Below are 14,694 nucleotides of genomic sequence, written 5' to 3'. Positions count from 1 at the left end.
ATTTGGAGCCTACATTTATCGTTATTATTATGATTATTCTAATTATTATGATAATGATGATGATGATGATGATGATGATGATGATGATGATGACTATTATTATTATTATTATTGTTATTGTTATTATTATTATTATTATGCAAAACTTTAAGAAATCACGTGCACTTGTGTGTGATTGAATTTAAGGCCCTACTATCATTTTTAAGTCGGAACTCATATTTGCCCAATTTTAATAAGTCTATCAAACCTGATATTTCATGGTTTCATGGTTCATGGAACATAAACGTACGTGCTTGCTTTCTTTGCAGAAATGGAAATAAAGTTTAAGAAGACAACAATCTCTCTTTGAACTTGGATAAGAAGAAATAGATTGCTGTGGACTTTGGGAGAGCCCACACCCAGCATGCTGCTCTGACCATTGATAGTGCTGCTGTAGAGAGTCTGAGCAGCACCAAGTTCCTGGATGTGCACATCACGGAGGAACTCTCCTGGACTGACAACACTGCATCACTGATCAGGAAGGCTCAACAACGTCTGCACTGTAACCGAGAAGAGCCAGAGCCCCCATCATGTGCATCTTTTACAGAGGCACCATCGAGTGTGTTCTGACCAGATGCAGGATGTGGTACAGTGCCTGCACCGCATTCTGCAAAAAAGACCCTCCAGCGTATAATGAGAGCAGCTGAGAAGATTGTTGGTGCCTCTCTGCCCTCCCTTCAGGACATTCATAACACCTGTCTGATCCACAAAGCCCTCCATATTATAGGTGACCTCACACATCTGTCTTTCAGAGTCTTCAGTCAGGAAGCTCAACTCCCTCCCTGCTCTGCCTCCCCCTACCCCTCACACACTCAAACCTTGGACTCTGATCACACACACACACACACACACACACACACACACACACACACACACACACACACACACACACACACGCTACTCTCAGGGACAGCTCCAGCCACTTGCCACTTCACTTGGAATTGCACATATCGCTTATTATTGTCTATTTATTGTGTACTTACTGTTATATTGTCGATAGCTAGAGTTAGTCTATGTTTATTGTCTATATCCTGTTTATAGCTATATTCTATTTTTTCTTCTTTTTTTGTTGTTGCTATTTTTATACCTTTTTTTCTATGTTCATTTTGCACCGTGGGGCCTCAGAGTTTGGCAATTTCAGATCTCTGTATGTTGTACATATGGCAAAACTGACAATAAAGCTGACTTGACTTAATAGTCATTATGTTTATGCTTAAATGTAATGTAATTGACTTTTTATGGTAGTTTATTTTATTTTTATCCTTAGCAGTGTTTTCTTGTTTGGTATATATTTGGGCATTGTCCTGAATGCATAATTATATTTTCCACTCTGGTTTCTTCTCTGTTTAAACTTAAAGCTTCACAACACAAAGACACCCTGACCACACTTTAAGGCAGCATTTGTAGTTTATATATGAAGAAAGTAATAACATCCAGCCCTTTAAATACAAAACAACGTTTCAATACAATTTATGTGATGGAATGTGGTCTGAATATTTCTGAACGCATAAATGAAGAAAGTTTAGGTTTATTTTAATGTTTTTCGGTCAGTAACTACATTTCCCATGAAGCTTTGCGGCGTCACTTGACGCTGAGACGGTCTCACATGACAAACACATCAACAAATCCCGGCTGAGTGTCGGAGAAACGTCCTTTAAAACAAGTTGTTACCGGTAGATAAACCACTTCACCGAAATTTTAACCCATGTTCAAGACGCACAGAAGGAAAGACGAGCTAACAGGTATGTTTGGGATACTTTTTGAATTAAATTTAGGCTCTATTTATTTCATCTTCCTGAACAACCTTCCCGAATTAGCAATGGATGTCCTACATGTTTATATGAAGGTGCAAGATGCAATATTTTTTGTTTTATCCCTAATAAAAAGCTAGTATAGGGTAGAAATGTAATTATGGGCTAACAGCTGTCCTTTTTCTTCCTGTCTTCCTGTTTTTCCCTGTTCCTGCATCAGGTTATTGTGTCAATAATGGCTCCTGCTGCTGGTAAAAAACTTGTTGCTGCCACATTTACTCCATTCACCTTAGAAGGGTAAGAAGATTTAAGGAACAGTTGCCCATTTTTCTGGTTTGATTATTTGTCCATGCACTGATTAATATGATTGGGGCGTGAATGTGCACATTCAGTTAAAACTGCAGACCTGGAGTGCTGTAGCATGTTTGGTATTCTCTGTAATCTCTCATATTTTTCACATTTTCCCAAAACAGTGAAGTCAAGCTAGCAGAGATTGTACCTTATATTGACTACTTGACAAAGAAGCAAGGTGTAAACAGCGTTTTTGGTGAGTTTACAAGTGAATTCTTCCCTTTTTTTTCTTTTCAAAATGTCTGTGTCCCCCCACCTGAATCAGCACTAATGTCACATGATGGACCTTGTTGGTTTGTACACACAGCTGACCTGTCGTTCCTCTGTTAACCACGCTGATAGAATACAATAGAATATAACCACATCAAGCAGCAATCCTCTCAGTGCATTCACAAAATCAGACAACGTTTAAAAAGTACAAAGCGAAATGTGCAAAAGTAAAATATAGAAATCTTGTATAAAAATCTGATTTACAAGTTTATCGATGAAAACAGCATGATAAATTATCCTTAGGTGTACTAAGAACTATAAAAACAGTAGTGTAGCTGATGTTGCACTTGTGGATATTACATATTGCAGAATATATACCCCCTTTCTTGTTTAAAAAAGAAGAAGAAGAAGAAAAAGTTGGGGCATTGCATCACATTATTGTTTGGAAATCCACTGGAATACCACACCTCAGTCAGTTATGAAACACTTCCAGTACTTCTGTTCAGCTTTAAAATACAAATTTTCCCATAAGTTTCCAAAAGAAAGAAAGTTAACTTTAGTCACAGTTAGCGGGTGGACTGATATGTTTTATTTTAATACTCAAGATGACTGTTCATCAATATTAAGTTGTAGCTGAAATGAAATCCTTGTGTCAAAATGTAGAGTAACACTAGTCTGACTCACCAAATGTTGACTATGGGTTTAAGTCTGACACTAAACGCCACTTTCTCCTTCCCTTACGACATCCACGAGTTATCATTGTCAAAATCCTGTCACTATGGGATAGCCTAAGTGCATTAAGACAGACTACCAAGCACACTCACATTCACACCTACGGACAATTTAGAGTCATCAGACCTTGTGGGAGGAAGCCGGAGAACCCAGAGAGAACCCACGCTGCACGGGGAGAACATGCAAACTCCACGCAGAAAGATCCTGGGTGTCCTCACTGGGACGCGAACCGGCGATCTTCTTGCTGCGAGGCAACAGTGCGAACCACCGAGCCACCTTGCAGCCCTAAATTAACATTGAATAGATTAAATGAAATGGAGCTGAGTTGCTAGTAGGCACTCAGGTCCAGGCAGGTAGTGTGAGGACCTGTCCACCTTTGTGATTTAAAAAAACAAAACAACAAAAAACAGAAGTTGCAGAATTGTGTAAGATTTTTGTAAAATGTATTCTGTTCGGTTTGGAAATCCACTGGAATACCACACCTTAGGCCAGGGGTGTCGAACTGCGGTCCTCGAGGGCCGCAATCCTGCATGTTTTAGATGTTTCCCTCTTCCAACACACCTGATTCAAATGATCAGCTCATCATCAAGCTCTGCAGAAGTCTGATAACGATCCTGATCATTTGAATCAGGTGTGTTGGAAGAGGGAAACATCTAAAACATGCAGGACTGTGGCCCTCGAGGACCGGATGTCGACACCCCTGCCTTAGGCGGTTACGAAACTCTTCCAGTCATTCTAATCAACAATCAAAACAGAAATGATCCCAGTTTCCAAAAGAAATGAGTTACCTTTAGTCACAGTTAGGGGTCAGCTGATGTGTTTTGTTTCAGTCATCACGAGGATTGCAAACTAATAGGCATTGGCAGTTAGAACGAAAATCTGGGTGCCAAAATATGGAGCAACACTGGTCTGATTCACCAAATCTTGACTACTGGTTTAAGCCTGCCTTTGCCAGCACATTTTACGCCACTTTGCCCTTCACTTCCGCTGTCTACGAGTTTGCATTTTCAAAATTGCCCTCACTACTGGAACCAACAACAACCTTTGAGCAGCAACCTGGCACATGGAAAATTTAAAGTTTTACCAAGGTTTTGGGTCTTGCAGTATAGCAGATTAGCTATTTTTTTTTCAGTGAATTGTCCCTTTTAATGGCAGTGTTCGCCTCCCAACAAATGTTCTACCAAAACCGTTCCTCTGTCACTATGAGTGAACGCAGTCAAAAATGTTTAAAAATGACCTGGCCAGTGTTGTGTATTCAGTTTGTGTGTCTACTGACATTATCCAAGTTTTTTCCAACAACACTCAAACTCAAACAAATCCATAGTTTTTTTACTTGATGTCACGGTGCGATTCACTTTGGTCACCTGTCGATAGCATTATATCACATCAACCAGGGACTTACAGTGCACATAGAAGTTAGTAATTCACATTAGCTGACATTAGCTGCACCTGTTTCATTACACTGAAATGTCGTACTGTGCATATATGCAGCTAAATGCAACGTCGTCTGTGAACTTCAAGTCACTTTATGTACATTTTCATTGCCTATAGTGGTGAATACAACAACTCCCATGATCCCACGTCACCTGACAACATTATCAAACTACATCCTTTTATTATTGTTTGACGTACTGTGTGCGTTTTTGATAATTTCTTGTTCAAACAAAGGTTGTGTAACCAAGAACAAACATTGCTCCAAAGCACTACCAGTGGACAAAAGCCTAATACAATAGTTTCTTCTCAAGATCACTCAATACCAGTCTGTCTAGCTATTAGTAAAAAAATATATATTTCATCGTACTGTATTCATTTTGTTTAATATAAATATTCTTGTAGAGGAGAAACCGTTTCCAAGCACAGTGATCTTAACACTTTTGATTTGTACTCATGTGTAGCTCTTCAATTATCAGTTTTATCTGACTTTTTGTAGTTAAAAAGGAATACACTGTTTTGTTGGCATCAGTCCATTGTGCATCAACATCTGCAGATTAACAGAGAAAGGTTAGACAGTGTGAAGAAGATTCTTCTAAACTGACCAAACCCAGTGACTCATTACAGTTCACACCGAGCCTTTTCTTGTGCTTAATGTGTCATTTCCACATAAATTTTTGCAAAAACGTACTCAGCAGAGGATGTTTGTGCTGATCTTTGTCTTATGTCTGTTTATGTATTTAACTAGCTGTCTTTCATTTGTCTTGTTTTTTTTAACATACTTGACAACATAATCCCTAGTTTCGTGAGTGTGTGTTGACTCATCATCACTCATCAGACTTAGATTCGGGTTAGGTTGTCCTCTCTCTCTTTTTTTTTTTTCCAAGATGCTTTTGTGAAGTGGTAAATCGTGCGTGAAATAAGACAAGCCTGTACTTTGCTTGCAGTGAATGGCACCACAGGTGAGAGTATGTCTCTCACTGTTGAAGAGAGGAAGATACTGGCTCAGGAGTGGTGTGAGAAGGCCAAGGGCAAGTACGTCATCACACGCCAACATATACTGAGTGTATTGCAGGTGAAAGACGGTTTGTAAAAGTTTCCTTTGAATGCATGTCTCTCTGCAGGATGGAGGTGATTGTGCATGTCGGTTGCATGAGTCTTAAAGATTCCCAAGAACTGGTGAGTCATTGAATGTGGTCCACAGTGACGTAAAAATGATATTAAATGCATCTTCAAAATATGTCTTTCATGTAACGTCCAAATTACAAACAGGCTTTCTTTCAAGGCATTTTTTTCAATGGAAATTTCAGGTTTAACTAAACCAGATTTCAGGTTTAACTAAACCATAACCAGGATTACAACTAATCCTGTTAGTTTAAGTCAGACTAGTGTGCCCAGTGTTTCCAGTCACCACATGTGCCTTGTTTTCAATGCACTGCAAGTATAATAAAGCTCATAAAAAAACTTCTCACCACCCTGTATAGCAGGTTTAATTTCATTATTTTATCCAATAGATTTTCTGTTCAGTGATGTTGAAACTGTATTTACTTTCGTATTTCGGGGGAGTTACTGGTTCCAGCTAGAAGACGGTCTGACCCATAACTCCCTGTAAGACCGTTCAAACCAACAGGTCCCCCTTTGAGCATTTCTTGTAAACAGAGAAACCTCCAACAGAACCGGACTGCCTGCCTTGACTGGTTGGGGTTTGGGGAGAACAAACAGAGAAAACAACATTAGACAAATAACAAACAGTAAAACAAAGACCAGAAAGGTTTGTGAAGAGACAGTAACTACAGAACTCCAGAGCCAGAGATATCTGTGAGAAGATGCAGGGAAACAGAGTACACTTCAGTTCCTGCACAGACTAAACAAGAATAGCATGTCAGTTAGTGAGGTTTAGAGGTGCACACTTGCAGGTGGTTGGATTTTGTTAAACACAGCCAGACTACCTGTTTCCTTCTATTTCCAATCTTTATGCTAAGCTAAGCTAACCGGCTGCTGGCTGGAGCAATTTAAGGAAATTCTTGTGTCCAATTTTCCACCAGAAAATGAATAATTGTGTTGCTGCTTTACAGAAATACTACAATTTGTACTTTTGATAGAGTGCCTCAGCGTCTGGGTGAATTGTTAAAACAACAAACTAGAAACATTTTCAAAAAGGAATCAGAGCAATATGCTGTTTTATACTTATCAGCTACACTCTGAACACTGCTTAAAACACCACAAAGTATGTAATAAACCAAAACATGGAAGCAGGCAATAAAAACTTACTCCATTTTTAAAATAACGTGCAATAATACCACAGTAAATTCAGTTTCGTCCAAATAATCCTCAACATATAAGTGATAGTGAACAGTTAACTCAGTAATTCAGCACTACACAGTCTAGTCACATGTTTTCATCAGGTTGTTTTTTTTTCTGGCATGTATGTTGTGTTTAGAAACAAATATCTGAATTTCCTAAATGCAAACTTTTAAGAAAGTGATGCCTCAAAATGTAATGGGTTATTCCTTTGCCCACCTCTTCACCAAGCTTCATGAAAGTAATGTAATTGTAGTAAAAGACAAACAAGCAAACAGCACTGGAAATGTACTTTGGTTATTACCTATGAAGTAATAATCACTAAATACAAGGTAGAATTACAGTAAATGATAGACTAAGAGCGCTGTGCTTCAACTTTATCCAGTGTACATTAAGATGCATTAATGCAAAATAAATGGAACGACAATCTCACGATATTATTTTGCAAAATGTGAAACAATTCAGTAGAAGCTAAACTATATTGGTAAGCTTTACTCTACCAAATACTGAAACTAAAAGCCCCAAATATCTTTGAACCTTGTAGTTTCCGTCAGCTTAGTAGTTAGTAATATTATAATATCTTGCATTATTTTGGATAATTCAAATACTTAACACAATGTCGATTTTTCTTCCAGGCTAAACATGCAGCTGACATCAAGGCTGATGCCATAGCAGTCATGGCTCCATTCTTCCTCAAGCCCAAATCTGCAGGTATGTGGTGACTTTAGCAGGAAAAGCCTTTATATCCATACTGTCAAGTGAAAAGACATGCACATTACCATCTGAAATCCACTTTTACATTTCATATGTGCATTAGTACTGTACCTTTGAGGTTTGGTCATCAGTATCGGCCCCTTCGCATCCAGAAAAAAATCTATAGGATCTATAAATGGCAGCAAAATGTGTTAGATATAAACAATTTATTAATAAAACAACAAAAAGTGATGCTCAACTGTATTATTGTACCAGCAACAACGAAAAAAAACAGAATATACACACTGTTCAGTCTGTGTGTGAGACAGCGAGGAATGTACATCAGAGGGAGAATCAGCCACAGATGAAAAAGTGGTTGTGTTTCCCAAATCCAAAGGCCCAAATAGTGTGAGACTGTGAGTTAAGGGCTGAAGTTATGCTTCACAGCACAACACAGTCTGCTGATGGTTGTAGCAGACCGCCAGACTCAAGTTTTTTTTGTGTTCATTGTTTTATATAAGGGTCATTCCACCTCAGTTCACCAAAAATAAGTTCACACCTTACTATCTCATATTTGATTTTCTGTGCATACATATACTTTTAAGTTAAAAAAAAACATGTAAAATCTGTGATCATGGGTGTTTCAAGTTTTTGAGTAAAAAATGTATAGAGAGGGGTGGGGTATGGTTGACTTTTGCAGCGATTTCTTTGTGCCTTGAGAAATAATGTAGCTACAGTCCTGAAATTTTGCAGGCTCATTGAAATGTACATATGTTCCTCAATGGTGCAACCGTGCTTTGATAGAATAATACAAACCAGTTATATAGTGGCGTAAATTTGGTCAAAAATGTTTAATGTTTCTCTCACTCCGATATTCCACCAACCATAAAACCTTTCAAATTTCAAGACTTGAGCTACACTATTTCCCAAGTTATGGCACTTTAAACTTTGCTTCACAAATTGATGTGAAGAAAATATATATCGACATGACCCCACCCCTATCTAGGAATTTTAACTCAAAAACTAGCGTTAGCTATGACCCCAGATTTTACACCTGACCATCTAAATCAATATTCACCACCTCAATAATATAAGTCATGTTGAAGATGGTCAGGCGTGGGGCATTCAGTGAATTGAGGTGGAATGACTCTTAATCCATTCAGTTTTATGTAAACACCCGTTTTAAACACTTTAAAAGGGGTAACTTCGGTATAATGTATGGACATTCCACATAAGCTGACATATACTGAGTTGAAACGCAAAACCAAAACAAAACAGAAAGAAATACAGTATATTTATTTCCTTGTCTCCCTGCTTCAGAGGCTCTGAAGTTGTACCTGCAGGAGGTAGCTTCAGCTGCTCCACATCTGCCCTTCTACTACTATCATATTCCAGCAATCACTGGAGTTAAAGGTACGTGATGTTTTACATTTTGCATAGCATTTTGAAAAAGGAACATCTCTAGTTAATAGGGATGTTGATGATTAATCGTTAATGACTTAACCAACTTAAAAAAGATTAATTGATGCAGCAGAAGATGAGGGGAGATGCATGGTAGAAGATTTGTACATTAGCTGTAGTACCTGGTTGAACCGCCTTTCACTGTTGTGTTTGTCTGTTGAGCGCTGGGGTAGTTTAGCAAGCAACGGGCCACCATGACAGAGCCTTCTGTTGCAGTAAATGACTTTACCGGAAGCATTTGTGAAGCTATCTCTCTCAGGTTTATATTGCATAAAGTATTGAACCGCTGTTCATATAAGGTAGTAATTAAATGATATTAAACGTGTTGTCCAAAATAGCTGAGTTTACTTCATCCGTCCCTGAAATTGAAACACAGGCGATACGATTTTGCATTGAAAAATGTTTCTGGATAAAATTGGCCGTGTGTCATATAGTGGAAAACCTCCACTGTATTTCAATTATTTTAATGAATTATTGAATTATTGATTATCATGGCGGGCTATCGGTTAAGTGGCATGTTTTATTATTAAGTGTAATGTTACTTTGCTACCTTGCCTGTATTACTGCTTACTTTTCTGTTCTACTCTTATTCCAGTGTACTTATTTTTTTATTTTCAGTTATGTATCATACTTACATCTTATTACTTTTCTATGCATTTATTCTTGTGACATGTTAACAAGGGTCACAAGATAAACTGGAGGCGCCATGTTTTTCTTTTTCTTTTTATTAGTCAGGTAATTTCTCAGAGCCTGTAACTAACCCAAACATTTCAGTTATTCAGGTTAATTTATTAACAAACTTTACACTGCGTTTTTGTATTGTTCATTGGAAGTTTGTTCACTGAGTATAATTAGTTATATTAGTTCTGTCATAGTTTCATTCTCATCACATCTGAGAGGCAGGCCCTGGTAACAGCCCAGCAACCATTCAGCCAATCACTGTCCACACCACCCCCCTTTCTCCACCAATCAGAAGTTAGCCTTGTCATCAGATCAATTTCAGGCTGTGTCTGTGTGCAGAAATCACATCTTCAATAAAGAGTGGCATGAGAATGTGAATTTCATAATCATTATTGTTCTGGCCGGACAACCTGGGGAGGAATTCTGATCAATCCTAGATACAGTCCTTATCCGAGGTCACAAGTTTGGGTCGCCTTCCTGACACCTCATTTACATGATATGTAATTTTGTTTTCTGATGATATCAATATCTGGCACAAGAATTCCCTTTGAGATGAGTCACTTTCTTATCTTATCTTATTATTAGTTCAGCTACCAACGGGCTACCATGACAGAGACTCACGTAACAGTTAATGACGTTCAACTAGCCTACATGGGCGAAGACTGAGCACGATTCAACTTCCTGTCTTATATTTTGTGTATGTCCCTAGTGATGTGAATGTGAAGTGGTTTTTCTTTCCCTCAGTTCCAGCCAGAGATGTCATAGAAGGTATCCAGGAGCGTATTCCCACCTTCAGCGGTGTGAAGTTCTCTGGGACTGACCTGATGGACTTCGGCCGGTGTGTCAGCTACAGTCCGCCTCGGTGGTCCTTACTGTACGGTGTGGATGAGGTCGGTCTCTTCCTTCCTCTCCACTTGCTTTTTGTACTGTAGCTGCAAGATGATGCTTAGAAAGAGCCTGACAACCTGTCTGTGAAGATTCTCAGTCATCCAGGTCATGGTTATTCTGGAGGATTAATCGTAGCAACTGGACTTGCTTGAGTTCCTTGAAGACGTTCCACCTCTCATCTCAAGAGGCTTCATCAGTTCTGGGAGTTCCAGATACTTATAACCTAAAGGAACCATTAACACCTGAGTTTCGGTTTCAGTTGGGGGTTTGTTGCTCCTCCCCCTCGTTATATGGGTTTGCAAGAAACCCAAAATTGAAACCGAAACTCAGGTGTTAATGGCTCCTTTTGGTTATAAGTATCTGGATCTCCCAACTCGTCAGTCAGAACTGATGAAGCCTCTTGGATGACGTCTTCAAGGAACTCAACCAAGTCCAGTTGATACGATTAATTTACCAGAATTGCCTCACAACCACACAGGCGTCCTAAAACTCCCATTTCTTTCATTTGACCATAGCAACTGCTGGCAGCGCTGCCTATGGGAGCCAACGGAGCAGTTGGCAGGTCAGTGTGTGATCTTGCATTTGCATAGCGCTTTGTATTCTTCCATTCTCTGTATTAAATAGCTGTTAATTTCTCTGCCTGCAGCACTTACAACTATTTAGGATGCCACGTCAACAAGCTCCTGTCTGCTTTTGAGAGCCATGACCTCGACCAAGCCAGGAAAATACAGGTACGGCCAGTTTCTCTGCTTCCTTTTTGATATTTCCTTTAAATTTCGTTTACATCTTTGTCTGTTTTCCACGAGCAGTTCAAGATCCAAGAGCTTCTGAGTTTTGCCGCAAACTTTGGTGAGTAATGCTTGCGTATGGGATTTTTTTCCACGACGGTCTTTCTCTATATTTAAACACTCTTTATTGCCACCGACAGGCTTCGATCTTGGCGTGAACAAACAGCTGATGAATGACGTGTCGGGTTTGCTTCTGGGGCCGCCTCGACTCCCGGTGATGCCATGTCCTAATGATCACGCGCAGGCCATCAAGGAGAAATATTTCAAGCTTTTTACTGAATGCTGATTTGTTCGTGCTGCATTGTTGAACCCTAAACGTCATGTTACAGATGCGTCAGGTGTACGGCTACAACGGCGAGGCCACTTACCAGCAGCTTTATGTTACTCTGCTAAACCAGCCAATCAGATACCATTAAGTAGGACATGTCAAAAATATATCCTGGTGCATTTAGGCGGCTTTGCTTAGATGTTTTTCCAGGTGCACCATCAGAAAATAGTTTAAAGTTACCTGTTAAATCATTGCTAACCTTTCTAACCTTAAACTGGATTTTAGCAGCACACTCTACTGTAGTGCTAAAGAAAACAATATTTTCTCATGGTTGGATTTTCTATCCTTTTTTTATGGGCATTCTGACTTATTTGTCAGGACTTAGTATTCCCCATGGCAGGGAAAATGACTTCTATTCTTACACAATGTTACTGATTTTATTCTGAATGTGTATCATTTCATAAAAAATAGATTTGTTTAGGAGAAAGCTTCACTTTTCTGTTACATTTAGAGAACAGTTGGTCAGTATTATCCTGTTAGTCTTCACTGTGTCAGTCTCATTTCAGGAATTTGATCCCACAAAGCCTTGTTTTGTACGTGTCACGATGGCAGGACATTTGTAATGTAGAAAATCAAAGTGTTATAGCTTCTCTACCTAAAAATGGAGTCTGCAGTTCTAGATAAAGAATATGAAGATAGTCGGGTCATTCCATCTCAGATCATTACATTTTTGGGAACAATTTCTGCTGAACTAACTCAGTTTTTTTTTAATAGCATAAAATATGGATGTTTACAAAGATATTTTTGCAATTTTAGCTTGCTAAATCAAATAGTTTCCAAGATATTTCACCCACTTTCAGCATATTTTCTCACACATTGAAATTTGACACTATGATTGGATGAAAATATCTCAGAAACCATTAAAGATAAAAAATAAAAATAAATATGTGCAGATTAAAAATATATATATTTTCCTAATTATATTTGGAGAATCATTTTGAATCTCTGGAGCTCCATTCTGTTTAGATTAGGTAATCTAATCAGCTGGGATAGACTCCAGCCCCCCACGACCCTAGTGAGGATTAAGTGGTGTATAGATGATGGATGGATGGATGGATGGATGGAATTTGTCATACCGGCTTAATCTATTATGAAAGTTCTATTTTCTTTAATTTTTTGACCAAGTATGTCAAATGACAACATATTCTATATGTTTTGTTATTTTTATTGTCATACGCAACTACATATGGCTCAGAAAATACCACTAGTTGACTTCTTCATTGACAGTGTTTGTTAATGTGTGCTCAAAGGCGGGGCTTTTTATGGCAGCTCCAATTATAAATCCATCTTTAATAATTAGATATTGTTGTTCAAACATAGCCTCAAGTTTCACTGAAAAAAAACATGGTGAAAGTGGGTCACTGTAAAAAAGTATCTCTCAAAATATTTGATAATCTAATATTCCATAAATATCTTTAGAAATAATATAGAATGATTATCATATAATGATAAACTGCAAGGAAGGATACTTTAGAAAACCTTGTTTAGGGCCAAGTCAAACCTTTTACCCATTTATAATGACTGTACTGCAGTAATCGCTCCAGAGGTACTTTGAAAGTGTTTTGTGGATCCGTCCGAGTCATTTTGTTTGTTTGTTTCCTATTTGCAGACCTAGTGTTGTGTATGAACACTGGATGTTTGTCTCCAGCACACACAGAACAGACAGCTAGTGGGCTGTGAGGAGATACTTGCTGAACCTGATTTAAAAAGTGTATTGGATTAGAATCACAAACTCAGAAGAATTGTATAGTTGTTTTTGCATAACTACCACCAGTCAAGCCTGACTGTTTTGATGCCTTAAATAATCACAGTTAAGGGAAAACTTAAAAAAAAGGAAAGCTTAGGATGGATTCTGGCATTGTCATGAACTTTGTTTCACAAGAAAACACTCCAATAAGAGACTCACTAAACATAACAGCTGCTAATGAGAATCCGTCCTGGTGTATTTTGGATGTTAAATGTACCTTCTGATAAAAAAAGGGAAACACACTGTGCAATGAAGAATGTTTGCTTTGTATTCACCCTAAATGTGTTGCTAATAAATGTGTTGATTTTGACTGATTTGTGTTTCTGTCTTCTGTTCCTGAAGCGTCACAAAGTCAGATTATCTTCAGCTCCATCATTAACGTGGAGTTGTATCAGTGAATGTTGTTCTGTGTTTGTGTGGAGAACTTTTAGTGGAAAATCAGGACATTTTGAGAAATCCTCACGACTCAAAGAGGCTGTTTGAGAGTTAAAGTTTCAGCTCAGTATACTGTAGGTTTACAGTAAATGTTGTACTTAGGAATTCAGCTGTAAAGGTTAAAGGTTAGAGTAAGAAATAGGGGGCGCCTGTGACTCAGGCCTGTGGCTCAGGTCTCAGGTGGTAGAGCGAGTCGGTCGATGATCGGAAGGTCGGCGGTTCGATTCCGCCCTGTGACCTGTTTCGTGGTCATTGTGTCCTTAGGCAAGACACTTCACCCACCTTGCCTGGTGCGTATGAATGGATTGTTGAGGTGGTGGTCGGAGGGGCAGAATGGCAGCCATGCCTCTGTCAGTCTGCCCCAGGGCAGCTGTGGCTACAATCGTAGCTACCACCACCAGAATGAATGTGTGTGAATGAATAATTGACAGTGTAAAGCGTCTTTGAGTGTCCAGAAAAGCGCTATAAAAATCTGATCAATTATTGTTTATTATTATTTGTAATGTCAGTAAGTGTCTTCACCGCTATAGAAAGAGTGTGTTTGTGGAATAAAATAAAGCTAAAATGCATGTTTCACTGCTGTATTCACTAAGATTTTCTAAAAAATATAGTTTCCTCTTTGGCATGAGATTACACACACTTCCACTATCCTCTACTTGTGTGATTATTTGTATTAACTGAGAATAAAGCACAAATCTGTAGATGATTTGAAAGCAGCCTGCCTATTTTAGTGGGACTATAGGAAAATAAGGATTACTTTACTTATTGTTGGTAAATTAAACATCATCAGTTCACTTTAAGAAGTAATCCAGAGGACTTATTCACATAATAAAGTGAAGATAAAAAGTCAGATTTAAT

The 14,694-nt window shown here is 38.5% G+C and overlaps 1 protein-coding gene across 1 annotated transcript; it reads left to right on the top strand.

Annotated features, from left to right (window-relative positions):
* Positions 1-1,662: 1,662 nt before the first annotated feature.
* npl (N-acetylneuraminate pyruvate lyase (dihydrodipicolinate synthase)) lies at positions 1,663-11,924 on the top strand. The gene is made up of 12 exons (XM_008277520.1): positions 1,663-1,781; positions 2,011-2,087; positions 2,264-2,337; positions 5,462-5,549; positions 5,639-5,693; positions 7,451-7,526; positions 8,829-8,921; positions 10,395-10,540; positions 11,054-11,100; positions 11,185-11,269; positions 11,348-11,387; positions 11,467-11,924. The coding sequence occupies exons 2-12, from the start codon at positions 2,026-2,028 to the stop codon at positions 11,610-11,612; spliced, it is 912 nt and encodes a 303-aa protein (XP_008275742.1). The 5' UTR covers positions 1,663-1,781; positions 2,011-2,025; the 3' UTR covers positions 11,613-11,924.
* The last annotated feature ends 2,770 nt before the right edge of the window (positions 11,925-14,694 follow it).

This window comes from Stegastes partitus, unplaced genomic scaffold (genome assembly GCF_000690725.1).
Source record: "Stegastes partitus isolate 25-593 unplaced genomic scaffold, Stegastes_partitus-1.0.2 Scaffold99, whole genome shotgun sequence".
NCBI lineage: Eukaryota > Metazoa > Chordata > Actinopteri > Pomacentridae > Stegastes > Stegastes partitus.
The sequence above is the reverse complement of the archived record's forward strand: the minus strand, read 5'-3'. Positions and strand labels throughout refer to the sequence as shown.

Bases quoted from the DNA above. Each gene is read 5' to 3' on its own strand.
- npl (XM_008277520.1), top strand. From the start codon at position 2,026: ATGGCTCCTGCTGCTGGTAAAAAACTTGTTGCTGCCACATTTACTCCA. The intron at 5,694-7,450 runs GTGAGTCATTGA...TTTTTCTTCCAG, and splicing joins TTAAAGATTCCCAAGAACTG to GCTAAACATGCAGCTGACAT. The intron at 7,527-8,828 runs GTATGTGGTGAC...TCCCTGCTTCAG, and splicing joins CCTCAAGCCCAAATCTGCAG to AGGCTCTGAAGTTGTACCTG.